This window comes from Pogona vitticeps, chromosome 1, assembly GCF_051106095.1.
Source record: "Pogona vitticeps strain Pit_001003342236 chromosome 1, PviZW2.1, whole genome shotgun sequence".
Lineage (NCBI taxonomy): Eukaryota > Metazoa > Chordata > Lepidosauria > Squamata > Agamidae > Pogona > Pogona vitticeps.
In genome coordinates, this window is record NC_135783.1 from 111,662,284 (window position 1) to 111,686,184 (window position 23,901).

General features: G+C 40.6%; 1 protein-coding gene across 1 annotated transcript in view; it reads left to right on the forward strand.

The window, feature by feature from the left end:
- Nucleotides 1-23,901, forward strand: part of LOC140707523 (uncharacterized) — a 165,580-nt gene that overhangs the window by 102,229 nt on the left and 39,450 nt on the right. Inside the window, exon 3 of the mRNA XM_078385506.1 lies at nt 20,052-20,147. Coding sequence (XP_078241632.1) covers nt 20,052-20,147 — 96 coding nt within the window. The remainder of the gene's footprint in view (nt 1-20,051; nt 20,148-23,901) is intronic.

A 23,901-nucleotide genomic window follows, 5' to 3' on the forward strand; every position in this document is an offset into this window, starting at 1 on the left:
TACTACTACTACTACTACTACTACTACTACTACTACTACTACCACCACCACCACCACCACCACCCTACTCAAGAGTTTCAAGGTCATCTAGGGAATGTATTTGAGAGTGCACAGGAGTCTGTAGATACTATGAGCAATTCCCATTAGTGGAAACACATCTTTGGACCTTTGCTAGGGTCTCTACTTACAAAAGGAAAACTGAGTTATGGTACTTTCTGCAATACAGAAGTCATTGTGGGAACAAATCTTGGGTCCTTTTGGGGAGAAAGGCGGCATAGAAAATATTTTAAATAAATAAATAGAAATATTTTAAATAAATTAATAAATATTTTTAATGAATCTAGAATTATCTTTAGGAGATCTTTATGGACCTCCTTGCTTCAAGGAAATTAATAACTAGAGAAAATGTTAAAAGCAAATTCAACTCAAAGAGGGAGTCAGCCATCTCACACAATATAACATTATATAGTTGAAGAATGCTTTGAATAAATGCATCAGCATTGGACTGGACATGAGACAGACAGACCTTGCCCTTTACAAAGCTTTATCTGGCTATGTAAGCCTGCATTGTATATGAATAAATTCAGGGCATGTGGTGTTGAATAGGCACCATTTGATAATGTACATGTAAAAACAAAGGAATGATTTTGAGAGACACATTCAAGAGGTGCAAAAGATCTATTACCACCCAAGATGGAGATGTAAATAATGAAGGCGTCCTCTTAAAACAGATGGTGGGAGTCTAGATAAACCTGCCATTGTTCCTTACAGTGATTTTACATCGTATATATATATTGTGTATAGGTTTGCACTGGTTTTAATGGTAAAGGACTGGGATTGGTTGAGCCCTTGGTTGGTACAGTGCCTGTCTGGAGAGGTCCTGTTTTGTTCTTTAAAAAGGTGGTGCGGGGAAAACAATTAGGCAAAGTCCATCAGCAAGAGCTGTGAGTTAAAGCTGAGAAGTTAGAACGAGTGTGGTCTTTTTTGTGAAGAGGTTGTGAATAGCTCGGTGAGTTAGGTGTCTGGGTGTGAATCCTGGTTTTTTTTGTTGTTGTTGTTTATTTTATTTTTATTTCATTTTTATTTTTTTGGAGTCTGATTCTCTCCTGTGCTTCCCAAAGGAAGAGCAGGACAGCCCCAGAATGCCCCTAGAAGAAAGAAATGACAAATCACTTCTGAATACTCTGTACCTACAAAACCATGGAAAGGGTAGTCATAAATAGAGATGGGCACAAACAGAAGTATGAACCAAAAAAACGGATGAATCTGGCTGGTTCATGGTTCAGTTCGCCACCCAGTCAGGGATCCGGTTTTGTTGAAGCAAAAGGGAGCACCAAACCCTTTTCCCCTTCCCACTTCCCCTGCTACTGCTGCTGTCATCAGAGACCGCAGGCTGGCTTCCCTTCCAAGAGCTGGGCCTGTTGCTTCTGTCCATGTGGCTACTGCACAGCTGATCAGGGCAATCAGCTTGGGGTTGGCTGCCTGCGCAGAGGCCATGCCCGGGCTCCTACAAGGAGAGCCAGCCACTGCCTTCTGCAATTGCACTTGCCTCCCAGCTGATCATGGTGATCAGGTGGGTAGCAGGCACCTGCGGAGAGGTGGCAGCAGTCGTGTGGCTGTGGTACGGCGGCAGCAGTGTCACAGTGGCAGCAGTAGCAGTGCAGTGGTGCAACAGCAGCAGCAGCACAATAGGAGCAGGGCATGAACAAAAAACTGAACCACGAACTGTTTTGGTTTTCCAATTCGTTCATGGTGGTTCGTGGTTCATAGCTAACGAACCACTATTTTTCAGGTTCATGCCTATCTCTAATTATAAGGCACATAATTATTATGATTGCAAATGAAAATATGGTCTGGTTAGTTCTTGCATTAGAGCAAGTATCTATAAGAACTGAAAAGTTTTTTGTTATAAAGTACTAAAGGCTTATGATTGTATACCAAAAAAAATTGATAGCTTGAAACATTGTTCTTATATTTTATTTTTACCTGTTTATTGAACATTTGAAACATTTTAGTGATCCAATAAAGGTATTACCCAATCCAGCGCTTTGTTACTATGGCTGGATCATATGGCTCCATTTTCTATTTTTATCTAACTTTATTTTTACTGTAAGTCTTTCCTTTCCTTCTTTTATACAACCACATGCGTCTAATTGTTTGTTGAAAATTCTGCATAAAAGAAAGGAATCTGGAAATCATTGTGAGCTCCACTGCCAAGCCCTTTCCTAGGGGCCCCATGGCTGAGAAGTCCACCAGCAATAATGCCATGGGTTCTAGCTCTCCCCCCCCATGGCACAAATACAACTTCCCCTGTTTTCCCAGGGGTCTGGCAGTAACCCCCTAGGCACAGACCATTTGACTGGGACCCTAGTTGACTTCATTGGGGCCCCTGACAGTCAAGGTCTGGAGAAGTGGGTGGAAAGTATGTGTCCAAAGTCCTTTTTAGGGAGGGCTGGTAAAGGTTGGTGATGGGGACAGGTATTGTGGCATTCCTCCTCCCCAAAGCTTCTTTGTCATGCCTGTTGCTGCCTATGTCTCCTGCACTGAAGCTAGACTGAGTCTTGGCTCCTGTTGGGTCATGTGGATGCCAAGTCTGGGGTGGCACTTGATCAGCTGGAGCCTCAGGCCCCTGTTCCCTTCCACAGCTGAATGACCTGAGCAGGAAGAAGTAGCTGCATTTCTCCTCTTTTCACCATTTTACCTCCCTGCAGGTACAGAAGATGGGGTCCCAATCAACATTTCCTCTAAGCTGTGTGTGTGCATACATAAGAACATAAGAGCCCTGCTGGATCAGGCCAAGGGCCCATCTAGTCCAGCTTCCTGTATCTCACAGTGGCCCCACCAGATGCCTCTGGGAGCACATGAGATAACTAGATACCTGTCTCCTGATACCACTCCCCTGCATCTGGCATTTTGAGGTACCTTTCTTCTAAAGATGGAGATTATATATCCCCATCATGGCTTGTAGCCTGTGATGGACTTTTCCTCAAGAAACCTGTCCAATCCCTTTTTAAAGGCATCTAAATCAGGTCATCATCACATCCTGTGGCAAGGAATTCCACAGGTGCAGTGCTGGATCAGGGCCACACCCAAGCCAGTGTTGTTGCCCATTTGCATCCGGTTGTAGCCCAGCGCTCTAGAAAATTAGAAGAAATGTTGGTCCCAGTTGTTTCTCGACTGCCTCTCCCAACATATACCCTTCATCTGACATGGTTGATGATGACCCTGAATCCTGCAACTCCAGCCTTCTTATTCCTGCCATCTCACCCTCTTCCAGCTGTATCTTCCTCTAACTGTGACAATGCATCCCCGCCAACTAGTCTCCCAGGAGACTTCCTCCCTCCCAGTCTCTGCTGGGCTTGTGGGGGTGGTGTCAAAGGGTCTCCTGGGGTGCTGGAGGTGGTCCCCTCACAGTCATTTTTATTTGCAATTGTAGCTGGAAAATACTAAGGTCTTGCTATAGCTCTTATGGTGAGCAGCGAGCTATTGAACACAAATTTCTGTGTTCTGTGCTTGATGATCTGATATGAATGTATCTGGCCTTATACATTCTTGACTCACAAGAGGATTAAAACGTAGTTATGAATGCTTTCATGCTTTTGTAAATTTTGTGATGCAGTTTAGAGCTTCTTAAAAAATCACACACGAAAATCCCTGTTGGATTGCAGGTTCACAGCAGAATGTGTTTGATTTAAACCAACTCATGAGTGGAGGCTGGGGACAAAAAGACAATTTATTTAGAAATAAAAATGGAAGTGGCTGAAATTCCATGTCTGCTTCTCTAAAATCTCCCCATTTCATTTAATTATTTTATAGAAGAACTGATGATCTCAGAGAAATCCAAAAGTAGCAAATTTTCTCCTCCTCCTCCTCCTCCTCCTCCTCCTCCTCCTCCTCCATTCACTTGTCTTGGGTGGGTTGTGGGGAATAATTGGGGATTGCTTGATTATCACTCCCAATTTATATTAAAAAGTGTTTATATACACAGATTTTGTCAGAAAATGCACTCAGAATATGTGTTCAAGTACATTTTATAGACAAGTGTTGGTACAGATGTGTTTTCTAACAAAATTTTCACATTAATGGGGAAATGGAACTGAGCAGCTATTGGCAAACACATGCACAACGGATCTAGATCATAAATAAACCGATCCATCCCCTTTCCTATCAACACTGTGTAATGCTTAGGAATGCTGATCCCCATTTCACCTCAGCATTGCAGAAAGAAACTTCAGTATATCCATTGCATCCAGCCACACGTCTCTATCTGATTTACAGACAAAATTCCCAAGTCAACAGGGAATCTACATGTGGAAACCTGCTTCCATCCATGAACCTCTCTTGCTTGGTTTAGGTCAGTGGTGTCCAACCTTGGCCCTCCAGATGTTCTTGGACTTCAACTCCCAGAAATCCTGGCCAGCAGAGGTGGTGGTGAAGGTTTGGGAGCTGTAGTCTAAGAACATCTGGAGGGCCAAGGTTGGATACCACTGGTTTAGGTGAATGCATTTGTGCTGAATCCAGTCAAAGCTTACGCACAGTCTCTGTCAGAGGCCCCCCACTTGTCATTTCCATCTGTTAGCAGAACGAGCCACATTAGGACAAGTCACAGACTGCTTAAAGGGACACTGCTGAGCGACTCTCCACTACAATTATATGAGGGAAAACATATGTGGGTGAGGTTATATGAGGACATCTTTGGGAACGATGAAATGTTATGGAAATTAGAAGGAGAGCTGTGGAACTGGTCTGGAGCCAGCTGTTTGAAATAAATCAACAGCTGTAAAAAATTAGGAGAAAGACCAGGAAGGGATGATACTATGTTATTTCCATTGTAAGATGCAGGGTACTTTCACAAGCCACAGAATGCTTCCCATCACTGGCTGAAGTTGGAGATTCTTTAAGCCAGGGTGATGAGAAAGCAGTTCATGTTTGACTAGTTGGACACTGGCCAATTCCTGGTGGGCCACCAAGGTACTGCTGGTTGCTGGGATTCTGACAAAGGGAAAGAAATTTGATGTGATATAATGGGCACACCTTGTTTTCCTAAATAAGAGCACTCAGAAAGAGTAATTATTCCATTGTCGTCCCTTCAGAGAATCCAAAGTATGCATTCCTGATTTCAAATCAAAGACATTTTGCTGCCTAAAGCGAAGAACAAAGTGCTGCCACCTCTTGTTCCATGCACAAAGGTGGCCTGGACTGGCAGCAAAATTGGTCTTCGGTATCCCCCATCACTGTCTTCAGCAGACTGAGAGGCTGACTACGTTGGCCATTTATCACGCATTTTGCATTAAATTTTGCCTGGAAGAAATTGAATTACAAAATGGCATCTAAGCATAGGGAAGCATGCATTTTTCAATGGTGAATTGCATCTTTCTTTCTTTCTTTTTGTTCAGCAGGAATTGGTTTATTTTCCTCTGAATATGGCTACATTGCTTTTCTCTGCTTTCTGCCCTCTGTGATCACCTAATCTGATGGTAAGGTACTTTTGCAGGGTTTTTTGTCAACAGTGTGCCTGCTGTCTCCAAACAGTGTTTTCTTCTTCCTTTGTTATGCTTTCCAAAGTTAATGCTGCATTAGATTAGCGCTGCGTCACTTCGGAAAAATTAAAAAGAGGTAAAGGGAAGAGGTGGTCCCAGTGGAAATTGTCAACCACATTTCAAACCTTTCTGCCTTTGCTCCTACTGGCTGCTTCAACACAATAATTGTATTTGTCTGTGTGGCTACCACAATTTCACCCACAGGAACAACTAGGAACCCAATTTGAAAAACTTCATATCAAACAAGATTCTGCTTGTTATGTACACACACGCATGCACATCACAGCTTGGAAAAGTTCCTCCTTTGGGTGACAGCTCTCAGAATACCAGAGATGGCATGGCCACTAGATAAGGGAGTCTTGTAATTCAAAAAAAATTGCCTTTTCAAAATTCTGGATCTTAGTAACATGCACCACATAAATGCTCTCTGTAAAAACCATAGATAACACTTAGGTGACAGCCACAGAACATACGGAGAAGTCCTCAGCAAGCAGCTGGTTGGCGCACCTGTGGATTAGCCATGCATTTCCTTTGAGGTAACAAGGAATGCTCAAAGCACATACTTCAAAAAACTATTTCCAGCATTATTTTTAAATATACTGAAGGGGTGGTAGGCCTGCTGTACTGTTTTAAAACAGCACAGACAGAAGAAACTTCACTTAGAGAGTACTGGGGGCTTGTGGGTCCCATTTGTACTTTCTTTTCCACTGGTAACAGTAGAAGATTCCCGCCCAGAGTGAGTAGTAGCTAGGTGTGTAATTTTCACCAGAATTATGGCGCGAGGGGGGAAGTGTTCCTCCCTTTTCTTCCATGTACTGTAGTTTGTCTACATGTCCCCCTTGATTTAATTAAGTTAATAATCAGATGCAAAAATACATACCCACATTTCACCTTTGGTCCAGCTTGGACCTGAATGAAGGAAAGAAATAGTAAATCTTAACATGTTTCTTTGGAAGGAACACGTAGTGAAATAATTGGGACTTATTTCCAAATACTGTAAGCATGGATCCAGTTAGGATGTGATCAAGAGAAAACTAAGCTGAATGGTATCAACAGATATACTGAATCATAGCAAATTTCCTTATAGCAAGAATTAAAAGAACTGGACAGATTGCTCAGAAGAGATTTGAATACCCATATTCCCTTTTATTCTGACAAATATGTTTTTTGTATTATGATAGTTTCAAAAATAAGAATTCAAAGGGAAGTTCTTGATGAAAGCCTGTGTCTCTTCCTGAGATGTGTAGATTGTGTGTTAGCATATGTAGCTTTGATATTTCATTCATTGTGGCCTGACCTTTCCTTTGGGGATTAAAAAAAAGAGAAAATAATGAAATGTTCCTTGGTTATGAAACTTCCATCAGATGTTGGGAAAGAAGATCCAGATGATGTTCTTGATAAGCGAATTGATTTCAAAATGGGTGCTTCCATCTTTATTGTTTTCAAGAGTAAAGAATAAAGTAGAGGATTTTTTTTAAAAAGTCAAATTTTGATATTTAAATGGACAAAATGGTACACAAAGATCTGCTACTGATTGTGCAAAAAGAACTCATATAATATGGGTTAGCTCTTTTGCCAGATATAAAACATCTTGGAGTATAGTCAAAGTGTCTTAGCATAACAGCATAATATCACCACATCTCGTTATTAGAGACATTTTTACACATACACACAACATGCAGTTGGTTCACTGATGCAGAGAATACGATAATAAAATGTTTCACTTGAAGTGCTTATGTTTCACATCCATAAAAGACAATACCCAGCAGAGTTTCTTCCAGAGTTGATATCCTAGGGCACATTGCCAATGAAAGCTCAACTGAAAATAATTGGAGAAAGACTAATGCTTCATTCCTAAACTATTTATTTGTTTTCAGGATTTAATATCTCAGCTTCAACTTTGGCATTTCCCCTTCTTCATATAGTTTGACACACATAAACTGTTTTTAACATTGTTTAAAAAACATCCTCCTGAGCACTTTCTCGTTGACATCTGTTGTTACAGTTACACGCTCTGTGTCAGGCTCAAAACAAAAAAAGTATGTGGAAATATGTTCATAATAACAGGAGCTGAATGTTGGAGATTTTTATCCACTACTTGCTCCTGTGCCCTGTAAATTCTGCACTAAGATAACAAGAATTTAGATCTAGAAGGCCCTAAAGAAATCCCTGCTAAGTTCTCCAAAACATAATAACAACATAAACTTACTTTTTAATATGCTTTTCATTCTCAAGTCATACATAGTTTATCTATTTGACCAAAAAGTCAGTAGAAAGGTGACTAGTTGACACAAATACATCAACCCTTTTGACTGTGAATAAATTATTGTAAACTTCTATGACTTCCAGATTAAATAGTGCCTTCTAGTTTTCTTATCACAACAATTATGGCTACTGCATACAATACTTAGGAGCTTAGATGACTTATTGTACATTTTGAGTTCATCAAAGCAGCAACTCTCAATTAATGATGTGAGCTTTAAAAGCTCCTGATTCTTCTGCAGGTTGGATCAACATTTGAGTCACAGAAACATTTCTGGCTCCCTTTTCCATAACTACCTTTACACATCTCCACCAGAACGTGGGGAAAAAAATATTTTTGAACTGCAACTCGCAGACTATTCCAGCCAGCATGGCTACATTTCCCCCCCCCCACACACACACACACACCCCTGCCCACATCTCTGATCCCCATGAATTATCAGCATTCACAAAAACTCTCCCTCCAAGCTTTTGTTTACATTTCAAACAAGGCGTCAGCAGGTGTGGTACGAAAAAGAGTTTTCCTCCCATTGTTTTTTTTTTTGTGTGTGTCATCCTATCATGTTGGTTGTCTTGTGCTGTCTTAAGTGCAGTTGACGATGGGAAACATTATTCTCCCAAGGGCTGATGGGCATGGTTAGAAGAATATTCTTCTAGTCCCCATACAGGCTCAGAAAAGAGGCCATAATTTTTCTCTTCCTCCTGCACCCCTCACCTGACACACATACACACACCTTTGTTTCAATAACTCAGGTAACCTCCCATCAGCATCTTACTCGGGAAGCTAATCCTTCAGTATGTTGGTGCCATTTTTTTAGTTAAAATAATTTTAAATCATTCAATGTATTTTAATCAGCTTTACAGTTTAATTCATTTTAAAGTACGCATAACTTATTGTGTTTTCCGTTCTGTTCTTTTTAATACTGTGAGATGCCTTGAGTAGGCCAATAAAACAAACAAACGAACAAGTACAGAACTGAACCACATAAAAAGAGCCAGGATTGTGTTAGTCATTTCCATTTCTGATTCAGATTTTACCAACAACCAATTTTGTCAAACTCAGCAATTGAAATGGAGGATTTAATTCCCTACCCAGCATATGAACATGGACTTTCTCTATTTGTATTTTTATTAAGCTAGGAAATATCAATTTAGCCTGAAATTTTATTAGGGTAAACAGCTCAAACGCTGCAAAAGTATAAATGAGCACAGAGCTAATATCAGAAATAGCAATATGTAAAACCCCTTCCACCTCTCAGGGCAACCTGCTGCATGAAAAGGATATTAGAGAAAAGGATTCCTGACAAAGAATTCATCAGGAATGCCCAGTCTATCACGAAAGGCTTGAACCAAGATGAAGGTTTCTCTTCAGACTACATGTGTCAAGTTCCAGGGTGTTTGTGTTTATAAGCAACACTTACGAATGGCTAATATGAATAGCAAAGCAGCTACTAATAAAATTGTCAGTGCTTTCTGCATTTCCATCTGAACTTGCCATCCATAATCCGTATGTTTGGGGGGGTGCAAGGGGGTATTGGAAACTATGAGTAGCACTTCATGCATCTGACAAAGTCTGCTACAATTCTCCCAAGTTTATACTATAATAAATACATTGGACTTTAATTTGTCATGAGACACTTTGAAGTTTCCAGTGCAAACAAGATTCTTCAACCTTTTTTCAAAGTTCTACAGGTTGTGTGAATATCAATTACAACAGTGATCTTCATGAAAAAAATGACTTTAAATAAATTATCTCAGTCATATATTTCTTTCACAATGTCCCATCTAATATCTCTTTTCCTAGTTGAAAACCAATAGAACAGGGTTTGACTCTTGAGGCAAGATGACAATGCACATTAAAGCACTATAAACATGATAGCAGAATTTTGGCAACAAAGTTCTTGGGACTGGAAAAAAAATTGTGATTTTTTTCCCTACACATGTACATGCCGTTGAGCAGTAATAGAGTAGTTGTAATAGATGAGACTGTCAGAAATGAGGAGCTAGCAACCCAAACACTGCACCACAAACTCAGAGTTTGTATGCACAGATGATCAACAAAACTTTTAAGAGTCAAATACTCAAAGCTGCCCCCTACACAGATGAGTGTATTCATTTTGCTTTCTCTCACTTTTGGATTATTTGAATCTCTTCTCAATAAATGAAATAAATAGAGCAAGAAGACTTTTTAGTCCATGTGAGATTGGTGTCTATTAGCTTAAACAATGATTTATGATATACAGATGGCACTATCTTACTGCCAGAAAGCACGAATGGCTTGAAACGAATTCTGGAGACCATGAGAGTCAAAAGTGCCAAAGTGGGATTGCAGCTGAACATGAAGAATCATGACTAAAGATGATGGCAATGGGGACGAATATAAAAAGGGATCATTTTTTAGATGAAAATAGCTGATTCATTAAATATTTGTCGATCCATATTCATCAAATGTTAAGTCCCGATGAATATGAATTGCTGAATATTTTTACGTTTTTATTTGTACTTCGTAATTATTATTTTTTTAAAAAAACATTCTGCTTACATGCCGCCAATCATCTGATTGGCAGTCCAATGGGCAGCCACCCACCCCACAGCTACCCACCCCCACATTTAAGGTAGGGAAGCCGCAGCGGCCATCTTTGCAAAGGGCAGCCAGTTTCCCTTTTTACATGACGTGGCTGCGGAAGCCAGATAAAGACCTTGGCGGTGGCGGCGAGTATGGTAAGAGGATGGAGGGGGGATGGAGGGGGAGCGGCAGTGGTGTGGTGGTGGTGTGGTGGCAGCAGGGGGGGGTGACAGTGGGAGCAGGAGTGATTTTTTTTAATAACCACCCTATGAATTGACAAATAACTTTGTTATTCATTGCTTCATGGGGGCAACTTCGTGCTTCATGAGTTGTTAACTTTGGACAATTCACGAAGCGGGACCACTCGCCAAAATGGTGAGTCGTCACCATCTGTAATCATGACTACAAAAGAACTACACAACTTTAATCTTGACAATGAAAAATTTAAAATTTCAATTTCGTGGTTCAATCATCAATCCAAAGGGAGAGTGCCACCAACAAATCAGAAAACTGAGTCTCAGAATGGCAGCAATTAAGTAATTAGAAAAGATAATCAAGTGTAAGGATGTGTCACTGGAGACCAAGAGAGATCACCCACATTCTGGCATTTCTGATCACAATGTATGGGTGTGAAAACAGGACAGTTAAATAGGCTGATGGGGGTGCATCATTTGAAAGATGGTGCTGGAGAAGAGCTTTACAAATAACCTGGACTGTCAGGAACATAAACAAGTCAGTCCTAGAGCAAACGAAGCCTGAACTATCTCTGGGAGCAAAAATGGTAAAACTGAGATTGTCCTATTTGGGGCACATTATGAGATGGCAAGATTTTCTGGAAAAGACAATAATGCTAGGAAACAGTGAAGGCAGAAGGAAGCCCAAATATGAAATGGATCGACTCCAACAAGGAAATGATGGCATTGAGTTTACAAGAGTTGAGGACGGCTGGCGAGTACAGGACATTTTTGAGATTGTTCATTCAAAGGTCACCATATGTCAGAGACAGCTTGACAACATGTAGCAACAACGACAGGTTATTGAACCTCTCCCTACAAGGTGAAAAGGCACCAAACTCTCTGTCTGTCTGTCTGTCTGTCTGTCTGTCTGTCTGTCTGTCTCTCTCTCTCTCTCTCTCACACACACACACACACACTCCACATACACATACTGTACAATATATATATATTCTGAGATCTTGCTAGCTAATCTCAGAATATAGTGTTTCTTTCATTCTTTAATTCAAAAAGGAATTATGGACTGTCTGAATGTGCCTTTAAAATACCTGTGATGCAAGGAGCAAGCTCCCGCAGGGCAAAAGCAGTAGGCTTCCATTGAATCTTGCTGAGGTAACGGAATTCCATGAAGTATTCACAGCATACTGCTCACTCAGGGTATGGTGATATACTCAGCAGTGGATTAAATCAGCTGAGTGTTCAGCAACTTTTCACAATAGGCCACAATGCAGAAAATGTCGTGTTTGGTCAAAGCTCAGTGTTTGATTGAGTTTTGTTTCCATTTTAAACAACCTTTTTGTGCTTGCTAATGAAGCAGGCTTCTTGCAGTAAAGATGCCTACAATATACATTTTGCTAGATCTACAGAACTTTTTCTGTGCTCAGCTATGTCATGTTGCTTAATTTGCTACTCCAGTTCATTTCTATTCCAAAGGGAGGAAATCAGAACTCGTTTGATTTTGTTTACTCTGTAATGCAGTGCAGTTCAAATTTAATTGTCCATGTTGTTATTACACACTGTCAAGTCACTTCTGACTTACGGTCCTGTAAACTCAAAGCTGTGGTTTTCTTTATGAAATCAATCCATCTCATATTTGGTCCTCCTCTTTTCCTGCTGCCTTCAGTCTTTCCCAGCATTTTTGACAGTCTGGGGTATCTCCACACAATGTATTGATATTGGTATTTGTTTTGTTTTTTTAAAAGAAGCTGCAAGATATAAACATGGAGCAGAATTAATATAAATGTTAGTGTTGAAGTATGTGCTACAACATGAATGTGCAGTTTCTAGCCTCCAAATGTCATCATTCTGAATCACTGGCCAATCATTGGTCATGGTGAGTTTGGTTAATGGAAGGTGGGGAACAACATCAGGAGGACCACAGCTTTTCCACTGCAGCACAAGATAAACTAGACAAAATGAATTCAAAATATTTACTGACTTAACACTCACAGTGCAAGCCACCAAAAGGAAATCTGAATGCTGTCTAGAGAATTACTGGCCATGGGTGAAAGAGGTTATGGGATGTCCTTTTCCTTCCCATCCCTAGAATAAGGACTTCTGTGGGTTCAGGGGAAAAACACTCCCTCCCCCCTCCAAAAAAAATCCCTTGTCTTCGGTTCACCACATCACTGAATTTGCTGCACAAAATTTGATGAAACGTCTCCATAAGACCAAGGCAGAAATTGAGTCATGCTTTCAAGGATAGAAAGGCCATTTGCCTTGGGAACATGTGTGCATCTAGTTTTCATGATAGAACAATTCACTTTTTTTGCTGTCATGGCAGATTTGGTGGGAGGATGGTGATGGCATTTGAATGGTTACAAAAATGGAGGGGGCACATACCTGTGTTCTAGAGATTCTACAAGACGCTGAAACAAATTGAATCTAACTTTGATCAAGGCATGTTTACTGTTTGAGCCTCAGTCTGGGATCTTTCCAATTATGGAGGCAGATAAAAATAGAAATAGGGTTCTGGTACACGACTCAGTGACTAAACAACAACAACAAAATGTAACAGCATGGCTACTGGTAAGGCACAACAGATCCGCTGAGCTTGGCCATTTCTGTGTTCTTCCAAGAGCAATGGAACTCTCTCTGCCACATCTTGTGCAGTTTTTCTTTCTCACCGCCATCTCACAAAAAGACAAATGTTTTTGGGTAGACCTTTGGTCTAGATGGGTGGGATAGAAATCCAATCAATCAATCAATCAATCAATCAATCAATCAATCAATCAATCAATCAATCAATCAATCAATCAATCAATCAATCAATCAATAAAATAAAATAAAATAAAATAAAATAAAATAAAATAAAATAAAATAAAATAAAATATATTCAGCAGAGCCATCAATGCTTTATTATTTAAGGGGGAGTGTAGAATGTTGGCATGAGTTATCAAATGATATGGTTGCTTCTCTGGCACTTTCCATGTGCATAAGAGAACAGAGGTTGCCCCAGGGCAGGAAAGGAAGAGGGCACTGCTTCTGTTTCTTCTACCACATCAATTGAATATTTGATAGCAGAGGAGAATGTTGTTCAGGGTTAAGGGGGGGGGAGCAAGGCCAACAAACAATGATTACATTGTATAGGACAATGGTTTCCAACGTTGGGTACAGCTTTTGGACTGTAATTTCCAGAAGCCATCACCACCAGCTGTCCTGGCCAGGGTTTCAGGGAAACCTGCAGTCCAATTTTATTTATTTATGTATTTATCGTATTTATACCCCGCCTATCTAGTCATTTCGACCACTCTAGGCGGCTTACAACATAAGGATAACAAGTTCTTAAAAAAATTATAATAATTAATTAATTAAATGATTCTATAAGATGGGAAAAATAAAAATAAATCAAATAAAGAGGGAGGGGGGAAGGAAAGACTACAGGAATTAACTGGAAGGGAAGGCCTGCCTATACATCCATGTTTTTAGTTGGTTCTTAAAAGTACCCAGCGAGGATGCAGCGCGAATCTCCAGAGGTCGGTTATTCCAGAGATGAGGAGCCACCGCCAAGAAAGCCCGGTTTCTAGTTCTTTCTTTCCGGGCCTCCCTCAGCGTCAGGCTCCTCAGCCTCACCTCCTGGCTCGCGCGGGTGACACAGGTAGAACTAGTTGGGAGTAAGCGTTCCACCAAGTACCGAGGTCCTAAACCGTTTAGGGCTTTATAAGCCCCAAGAACACTGGGGCTAACCAATGTTGGGAACCACGGGTATAGGAGAATGCATTGGTCATAATGTAAACCTTTGCCTCCCCTCCCTCCCAGTTTCTCATTGTGGAAATTAGTTTGATTTGGATCGGACCCGTTCAAAAGCTTTCTGATTTGATTGCATTATTGACCCTAGATTCAAATTTAGAAATCCAAAAGTTTGTGCCTTCCACTATTGCTGGAAATTTAAAAATAAATTTAAATAAACAATTGCAAACCACAGTTGGCCAGCCACAGAGACTGGCGAAACGTCAGGAAGAACAACCTTCAGAACACGGCCAAAGAGCCCGAAAAACCCAGAACAACCATTAGATCCCGGCCATGAAAGCCTTCGCGAATAAATTGCAAACTTATTTCCAGCTTGTCAAAACTGGATAACATCCACAGTTGCAGTCACCTAGAGGATGCCAAAGTTCAGACAAGTAAGTGTATTGCGTGGTACGACATGCATTTACACTTTGATCATGATGACGACAACAACAACAACGATGGGACTGCCAATAACTTCTTTATTTAATGGCAGCATTGAAAGAAATTTGTGGGCCTCTTCTTTAGGAGGATTGCAGCTGCCAAGTTTCAGATGAAGAGAGGAGGTATTTTTGTGTAAGAGCCACCATTATAATTCAAAGCTCTGAAGAAAAAACAACCAGGTGCTTATTTGCCCTGGTTTCTTGTGAGCCACTGCTTTGGAAGTTACAGGCAACATAGAAGTGGCCTTCACTAAGAAATGGTTAAGTTTCAGAAGGATCAGGGTAGTGAAGTAATTCATTTCCCTTTTCTCCTCATCTAACTCCAATAAGCTTTCCTAGCATTAAGCAGCAGCATTAAGCAACAACCAACCAGGCATTGCCTTTTCTGAAAATACTCTGTTCTTTCCAGCACTCTAATTTGGCAGTTTTACTGTCTGTGCAGTCAGTTGGCCTTCTGTGGCCACTGAGCAACATACATGACTTTGGTTCTCTTCCATTTGCCCTGAGTGACCTTTCTTTTCTCCTGGGCATTAAATCAAAGTGTTGTTTTTATGTATAAATCCAAATAGTTTGGAATCAGGCTATTTAAGCCTCCTATATTTTATCCTTCCTGCCCCCCCCCCATGTTCAACTACAGGTTTTATACATTTATAGTGGGGGGAAGGGTTCCTATTAATTGTAGTGGGATACCAATGATTTTATGAATAAATTTCACTTTCTGGTTTAGTTCAGTATTAGACTCTAAGAGCACACATGACAACTGAGCAACAGTGCCACCAAGAGTATGCATGTTTCAATACCCCCCCTTAGGAAGTCAACAAGGGGCAAAAATCACATCTGCTTCTTCCCAGTGCAATTCCTGTAGCTAAGCAATTTTTAACAAAACCGAAGTTGCCTGGACCCAACCAGCTGTTCAGACGTACAAATTTCGAGTTGTTTGGATAGAGTATCTAAGCTATAACTGTTTTGATTAGGTCATTGGATAACTGGTATCAGAAATAGACCTTTTTAAACCATTGGTCAAAAGGTTAAGGGAACAGCTTTTAGAAGTCTCAGAGGCCCCGTGAATTAATGGGAATCTGGGGACCTGACTTCACGTTAGTTTTGTTACTGATTTTTATGAACTGTTGGATAGCTCAGTGATTTAGGTGTCTGGTTGGGAGTTTAATTCCCAATTGTGCCTCCTTGACCTGCGCTGGACTAATTCATATGGGCTGTTCCATCTCTGCAGTTCTAACATGATGATTAATTTTTTTTATTTGGCATTTCCTCTACGCATGTGATTGTGATCTTCCCTGGTTCTTCCCTCTTTTTCTCCTCTCCTCATTTATATCTGGAAATGTAACTTCATTATGTACAAGGAATTTCAAAAACTTTATTTTACAAGAGCCTGTTGTGTTCTACATGTACTTTTTTTGTGGAAATAAATCTGAATCACTGACACATCTTTTTATTTCTTTTAAATCCCCCCGCCCCTTTGGAAGAAAGGCTTGGATATTTCCCAAGCAGCTGGACAGTTGAAGTTGCACCTGTACATCTCTGTCTTCTGACAGCAGGCAACATGACATGATTTTGAGGTCGGGAAGAAGGTACCCATTGTAGAGAAATAAATCCACCAGTAGGGAAAGTTTCTCCACCCACTCCTGATTTTGTAGTGTCAAGCAAAGGCTTGGAGTTCATTTTCCAGGGCACAGTAAGCAAAACTGGCTGTTCACTACTGGTTACCACCCAGCACTTATTGAACATAATGGTATGCTTCCCTGAGACTTTCAAACAAAGAGGCCTCTGGTTTCCTGACCTCTTTGGTTGGGACATCAGCTCCCTCCTGCGAATAATGTAGCTGGACAGCAGCAGGTCTGCTTCTTTCATTCATTCTGTCACTCCTCTAAATAAGCCTAAGTAAACGGAACTCTTAAAAGGAATGTTAAATAGCTAAAGTCAATATCTTATTGTCTAAATGTGGAGGAGAAAGGCAATTGTGAAATGTCCATTTGCCCCTGTTCGAGCAGATTCCTGTCATGCAACCAGTGGTTGTTCTTGTTTTGACACTCTTTGGGAGACTTACAGCGAAATATCGTAAGCAATGCTTCGCCGCGCCCCTCGCCCCCCCAGCAAGCTGGGTAATTATTTTACTGATCTCGGAAAGATGGAAGGCTGAGTCAACCTTGCGCCAGCTACCCATTGAACCCATTGGGACTGCACTCAGGTCATTAGCAGAGACGTAATGTGCACTGTGCCACAGGGCTCGTAACCAGTTGTGTGACGGATCTTGGAACCAGTGCAAGAACAGCAACACTGGGGGACCTGTCAGAACTGGGGGGACGGTGGCACGATTTCCCTTCTGCTCTGCATATATGTAATAGGATTACTCGCCTCCTCTTTTTTCCCCACATTCTGATGACAAAAATAACAGGACTGGAAAGCTATGTTAACTCTTCTATAGATTGGCAGACGTCCTGTTACATAATGTATGCCTGCCGATCAGCAGGAGTGATTTTCAGTAATCACAAATTTCCTACTTCTGCTTCATAGTCTTTCTGGCTCCTGTGTAACTCTTTTTATCACATGAAAGCCATCAGATGGCATTACTGTTAGGTAGAAACTTTATGTAACAAACAGCTTCTTCGTCTTCCTGTCCTGAAGCTCTCACCGTTTCCACTTGATGAAAAGAATTACACGGGAGTCCGAAAAGCTGCAGGAGAGAAACAGGAAGTTTTTAAACACCAAAAATTGTCCCCACATTATCACTCTTCTGCAGGTGTAACTTATATAAAAGGATTTCACAGGAATGTTAATGTGGAAGCTTAAACCAAATATGTTAATATAATAGTTTATTAATTTATTCCTAAAAGCAAATGCTTAGCTATCGACTTCCCAGTACAGTACTTGATATTTTTATTTTCCAATATAAGAAAGTAATGATAGCATCAGGAGAATGCTGTTTTGGATTTTTTAAAAGTGATTTTGCACCATTACCTCACAAAAGAACATTGAAAACAGCCCTGAAGGCTAAATGTGCAATGCTGTCCAGGAAAAAAAAAACAAAAACAAAAACAGCAGAAGATGATCAGTATAGAACCGTGACATACTGTCAATGTAATCTTCTTCTCTATTTAAGATGCAAAGACTCTTCTGCTTTTACAGTTAGCAACATAGTATTTTTAGCAATGCAAGATGATTGAAAGTATGATAAATTCATCCAAAATATTTTCCACTATATTTTGAAGCTTATTGCGTAGCCCAGAGAGTCATTTTAACACAAATACCTTCCTGTTTTATAATGCATTTTAGACTTTTGTAGGTGGTTTTCTAGCTGGTTTTGCTTTTAGTATGACTTTCTATACATTCAAGGAAAGAAAGGTGTCTATCATAAAACACTGTGTGTTTGTCTCAGTGATTTTCTGAGCTTTCCCAATCATTTGTGGTTCCCATACTTACTTCAATAAGCCACAATTTTTAGTTGATGTATTTTTAAAGAAATTTCCCCCTCTGCCCTTAATGAAAGGGTGGTTGAAATCCTGTTGTGTACCATATGCTTCTGGAAGGTGGATGACAGAATAAGGAAGTCCTTTAACACCAAAAACTTTTCCCTCCCACTGACATCATCACTCTTCTGCAAGTGTAGTTGCACGACATGTTTTTAGCCAACATACCTGCCTTTAAAAGTACTGCTAGGTGCTTAAAAACCTTGGCCCATGGGATATAAAATTGCACCTGCTGATACACACACACACACACACACACACACACACACACACACACAGAGAGATGAAAACAAATCCCCCGCCCCGATATATATAAAACCCATTAAGGAGAGTGAGAGGCAGGAGAAGGATGAGAGGAGGAAGCAAGTGTGTATGCACACTGCAGGCTAGGTTGCAGCAGCAGTGGGACAGCTGAAACCATGGATACTGAGTCTGCAGATATGGAGGTCCTACATAGGGAGTCCTATATTAGGCCAACTTTCAGAGATGAAAACAAATAAACTCTGACTCTAGCTTGTTGCGTTACACTATGTCACTGGTTCTTAACCTTGGGTTACTCAGGAATTTTGGACTGCAACTCCCAGCCTTCACCACCAGCTGTCCTGACTGGGGTTTCTGGGAGTTGCAGTTCAAAAGCATCTGAGTAACAAAGGTTAAGAACCACTGCACTATGTGATATCAACTCAGAACCAAACTATAGCAACTCTAATAGGGCTTTCCAGGTCAGCGACACGCCCTCCCCCAGGGTGTTTCCAAGGCTGAGCAGGGATGTGAACTCTGTCCTAGTCTGTCCCTCTACCCACTAGTTTATGCCTCTGACTCTTAGAGCGCCTAGAATCCACCACCAACAACAACAACAATTAGCCTCATCTTGACTCTCTGACAGGAATATAATTACGTAGCTGTTTGAGGAAATCCTTGGCTTGCACTTGCACCAGGATTCATTTTCCAAGGTCAGCCACACTACCAGAGCAATTTCACAATGCTTAACTGCAGAGTTTTAGAGGAAGAGAAAATAGCTTTTGGTCTATAGACGGGACTATTGCAATGTAAATACATGGCTATGGATCTGACTATGGATACATTGTACACACCAGTCATGTGACATGGTACATAAAAAACTCCCCAAGCCTCGGCTTTTTTGATGGTGATACATATACCACTGGACTTACAATATGCGTAAATAGTACAGTTCAGACTGGTGGAATGTTTGGAGACAGCCCAATTCAGCTATCTTCCTTTCATAGGGAAAGAGAGGGGCTAGAATTCCACTAATTTCTCTGTGTAGCAGCTTCCTTAATACTTGATGATGGTCCTAATTAGAGTTGGGCACAAATCACTGGTTTGGCGGTACATCCTGGTTCGTTTACCACTGCAATAGGTGTTTGGAAGATTGGTGCACCGGCTCCACCAGTCGGCGCTCACTCAGAAGCAGCACCCAAATGAGGTGGGGCAGGAAAGCCAGGACGCTACCTCGGAGCGGGTGCCCACTGGTGGGGGTGGGACACTGACCCACCAAACACCTGTTGCAGCAGTAAACGAACCAGGCTGAACTGCTGAAGCAGTAGCTCATGCCCATCTCTAGCCCCAATGCATGTTTTGATTGATTATAATGATGATGACGTTTTTCTACAGAACCATCCATTAACATAAAGGTTTTCAGAATTCAAGGGGAAATATCCCCCTGGATTTAGAATCTAAAATTCAGCAGGAAGAAAACAAGAACTTGGGGCCATGCTGAAATGAACCAAATTTCTGCTTACAAGTAAAATTCTGGTATTCTTTTCTTACAGGGGCAGCTTGGTTACCTACAGGAAATGCACAAGCAGGACAGGTGTGTCCCAACTTATGTTCCCCAGGAACTGGTGCACATGCTTCTTTTATTGGAGGTGATGTATAGCCATTCTGAATATATTTTTTTTAATCCACCATTTTTAAACAATCCAGTCTCTCATAGATGTAAATTCTGGCTTTCATGGATGTAAATTAAGTCTCACTGTATGCTTTCCAACAGTCCCACCTTTTATCTTTCTGGTATTTCCTGGAAGGTGTGGAGCAGGGATGGAGAAGGAAGTGGAGGCAGGGCTAAACGGAGAAGGAATATGCAATGCTTTCAGTTGCATGATGGCGAAAGTCATGTCGCTTAGAATTTTTTGGCGCTTATATTGTCTGTCTTTTCCACTATAAATGAAGCTCAACAAGGATCAGGAAGCTAAATCTCTCGCATATGTAAACCTCATTACTGAAAATCTTAAATAATAATTAAATAATTTAGAAATTTAGAAAACTTGTCATAATTACAGTCTGCTCAAAAGCAACAAGTCACTCTGTAATCATCATCATCATCATCATCATCATCATCATCATCATCATCATCATCATCATCATCATCATCCAGTTTCTAAATCAATGATTATCAAATTTATTTTTGAACTGAAACAAATCACATGGTGTATCATTTCCAGTGTAATAACACTCCGGCTTGTGTGGCCTTGGGCAAGCCACACAGTACCAGGATGCCCCTAGAAGAAGGAAATGGTAAATCACTTCCGTGTATTCTCTACGTGGAAGGAAAAATGCCATATACGAATGATTCAAGTTAAGAACGGCTCTGTTCGCAAAAAGTTGCTTCGACTTGAGAACGGAGCCTCGACCTAAGAATCAAAAAAGAGAAAGAAAAAAAAACCTTTCCTGCCCTTTTTTGACCTAAGTTCACCTTAGGTCAAAAGAAGAAGAAAAAATTAAAATTCACCCCCTAGTGGTAGATACGGATTAACCAGCTTTGCATTAGTTCCTATGGGAACTAATGTTTCAACTTAAGAACAGCGCCTTGATTTAAGAATAGTAGATATGGATTAAATGGTTTTCAATGCATTCCTATGGGAAACGGTGCTTTGACTTAAGAACGTTTTGACTTAAGAACGCAGTCCCAATACAGATTACGTTCTTAAATCGAGGTACCACTGTATTCTGGATTGTTGGAATATGCTGACTAACATCAGCAACATCATGTCGTTATATCTTTACAGCAACCAGCTATATTTCTCTAGACTAACCCCCGTTTTTAACCTTTCTCTCCATATTTCTGTCTGTTCCTCGAAATACTCAAGACTGTACTTTCTCAAACTAGACATTGCAATTTAATAATAAAGTTTCAAGCAGAGTTTGAATGGCTATATGAAGACAATGCTTGTGTAAACACTCAGCATATATTTTGAGTATACAGGATTGTGAACTAAATAACATTTTAGGCTTTAAATCTTCTTGTTTCATATTCTGATCCCATGTGTCATTTGCCCTTCCGCTTCTGGGGGAAGGAAAGGAATTCTGTCAAGGGACAGAAAAAACAGCTTTCCCCTTTGACCAGCCTTGCTAAATCCCATAAGATTTTGTGCCTGTTGTTACTCAGAAAGAAGTGATAAAGGATCCATGCAAGACATAGGATAGCTCTTCAGCTGCAATTATACAAGTCTCTGCTTGGGCATCGAGGATCAACTCAGTTCATTGCAGAACAGTAATTTCCTCATTCACAACCACACGTTTATAAATATTTACCAAGTGGACAATTTATCAAACCATGATGAGTAACAGTGGAGCTTTCTCTTCCTTGGACATCTCTCACAATTGGTATGCAAATTATAATTATTAGAGTTGAGATTTTGGTATCAGTGCTTAAAATCTGGTCATAATTTGCAACTAGAGTAGGAACATCAAAGCCATCATCATGCAACCTATGACCTGGCCTTCCCACTTGTATTTCCCCATTGAGGGGAGTGGGGTTTTTCTGGAGAAATACTGCCCCAGAGACAGAAAAAGATCAGGTTGGAATACCTCCAAAAGGTACAGAATGGATGGGGAACCCACTGTTGTCCAATATCTTTATAAGTTACTCAGAGGATGCACAGGGAGGATGTTTAACAAATTTGGAGATGGTCCATCCAGAAGGGGTAGCTAATACTTCAGGAGACAGAATCAGTGTTTATGATGGAGAAGACTGGAGAACTGGGCCAAAACAGGTAAAATAAATTTCAACAGAAAAGTAAATATAAATTCTTACATTAGGGGAGGAAAAGTCAGATGCACAAAAATAGGATGGGTGACATCTGGTTTAGCAACAGTGTGTGTGAAAAGAATCCGAGGGCGTTGTCGTTTTTCAACAAGTTGCATGTGACATATGACAAGTCAATCCATCTCCTATTTGGTCTTCCTCTTTTATTGCCATCTTCATCTTTGCCCAACATTATTGTCTTTTCTAATGAGTCGTCTTTTCTTGATATCCCCAAAGTACAAGGCTCAGTTTAGTCATTTGTGCTTCTAGGAAGACTTTAGTTTTGATCTGACCTAGGAATCAGTTATTTGTCTTTCTGGTGGTCCATGGTATCCATAACGTTCTCATTCAATGCCACATGTCCAATGGTTTCTTTTCCCTGTCGGCTTTCTTCACTGTCCAGTTTTCAGATGTATACATAGCATCTATGATACTAAGATCAGAGGTTTTAGCAGATTGCAAGTTAACAGTATGATGCAGCTGTAAAAAACAGCTGTGCAATACTAGGTTGTGCCCATGTTAAGTGCAGTGTCCAGATCAAGGGAAATAAAGTTATGGCTCTAATCTACTTTGGCAAAAAAAAAAAAATCACTGTACCCAGTAATTGGGCATCACTACTTCAAGACATTGGCAAGCTAGAACATGTCCAGAGGACATGCTAAAAGTCTTCAAAGCCAATCTCTACAAGGAATGTAGAGATTGAGGCATATTTAGGTTGGAGAAGCAAGGACTAAGAGGTTATACGAAAGCCATCTCCTAGTATTTGAAGGGCTGTCATGAGACAAAAGGAGCAAGCTTGTTTTCTGTGGCTCCAGTGGGTGGTGATCAAACCAATGGATTTAAATTATAAGAGAGGAGATTTTGTCTAAACATTAGGAAAAGCTTCCTGACAGTAAGAACTGTTTGACACTGGAATGGATTGCCTTGGAAGGTGATGGATGTTCCTTCACTATCAGGGTTGCTGAAGTTGTGGACTTCCTGATTAGTCAGAAGATTGGACCCACAATCCTTTGGGGCTTCTTCCAACTCTACAATTCTATGATTCTACAATTTAGAGTTTGGATTCATTTTGTAATGGAAATACAAATGTCTGTTTGGCTAGGTTTGGAAACCTTGGCCATGCTTGCCAAGCTCCCCCCACCCCTGCTTTCCAAATTTTGGTTGATGGTATGGGAACTAGGGAAAGAATAATTCACTCATTTCTTCTTTTCTGGCACCCAACAGCGTCTCGTTGTACAAAACAACACGGCAATAGTGTGTGTGCATGGACACACACACAAACAGACAGACAGACACTTATGTGAAGGGAAATGTTCATGTTTGTGTGTATTTGTTGTCTGATGAGGGGGTTGGGGAATGAAAAGGGAACAGACACTGTTTGTCCTCCAAGTGGTTATGTCATGCAAATAGAATGTCAGTTTTCCCACTTCAGTTGTTGATAAAACAAAAGGTTCGTCCTTGGATGTATGTTGGGTTGAGCTTTGGTTCAAGATAGAAAAGTAAATTGAATCACACACACTTTATAGAACTGTAAGTTTGGCAGTGTATTTGGACGATAAGAAAACAGACCATCTAAATCCCTTATTTAATTCTGG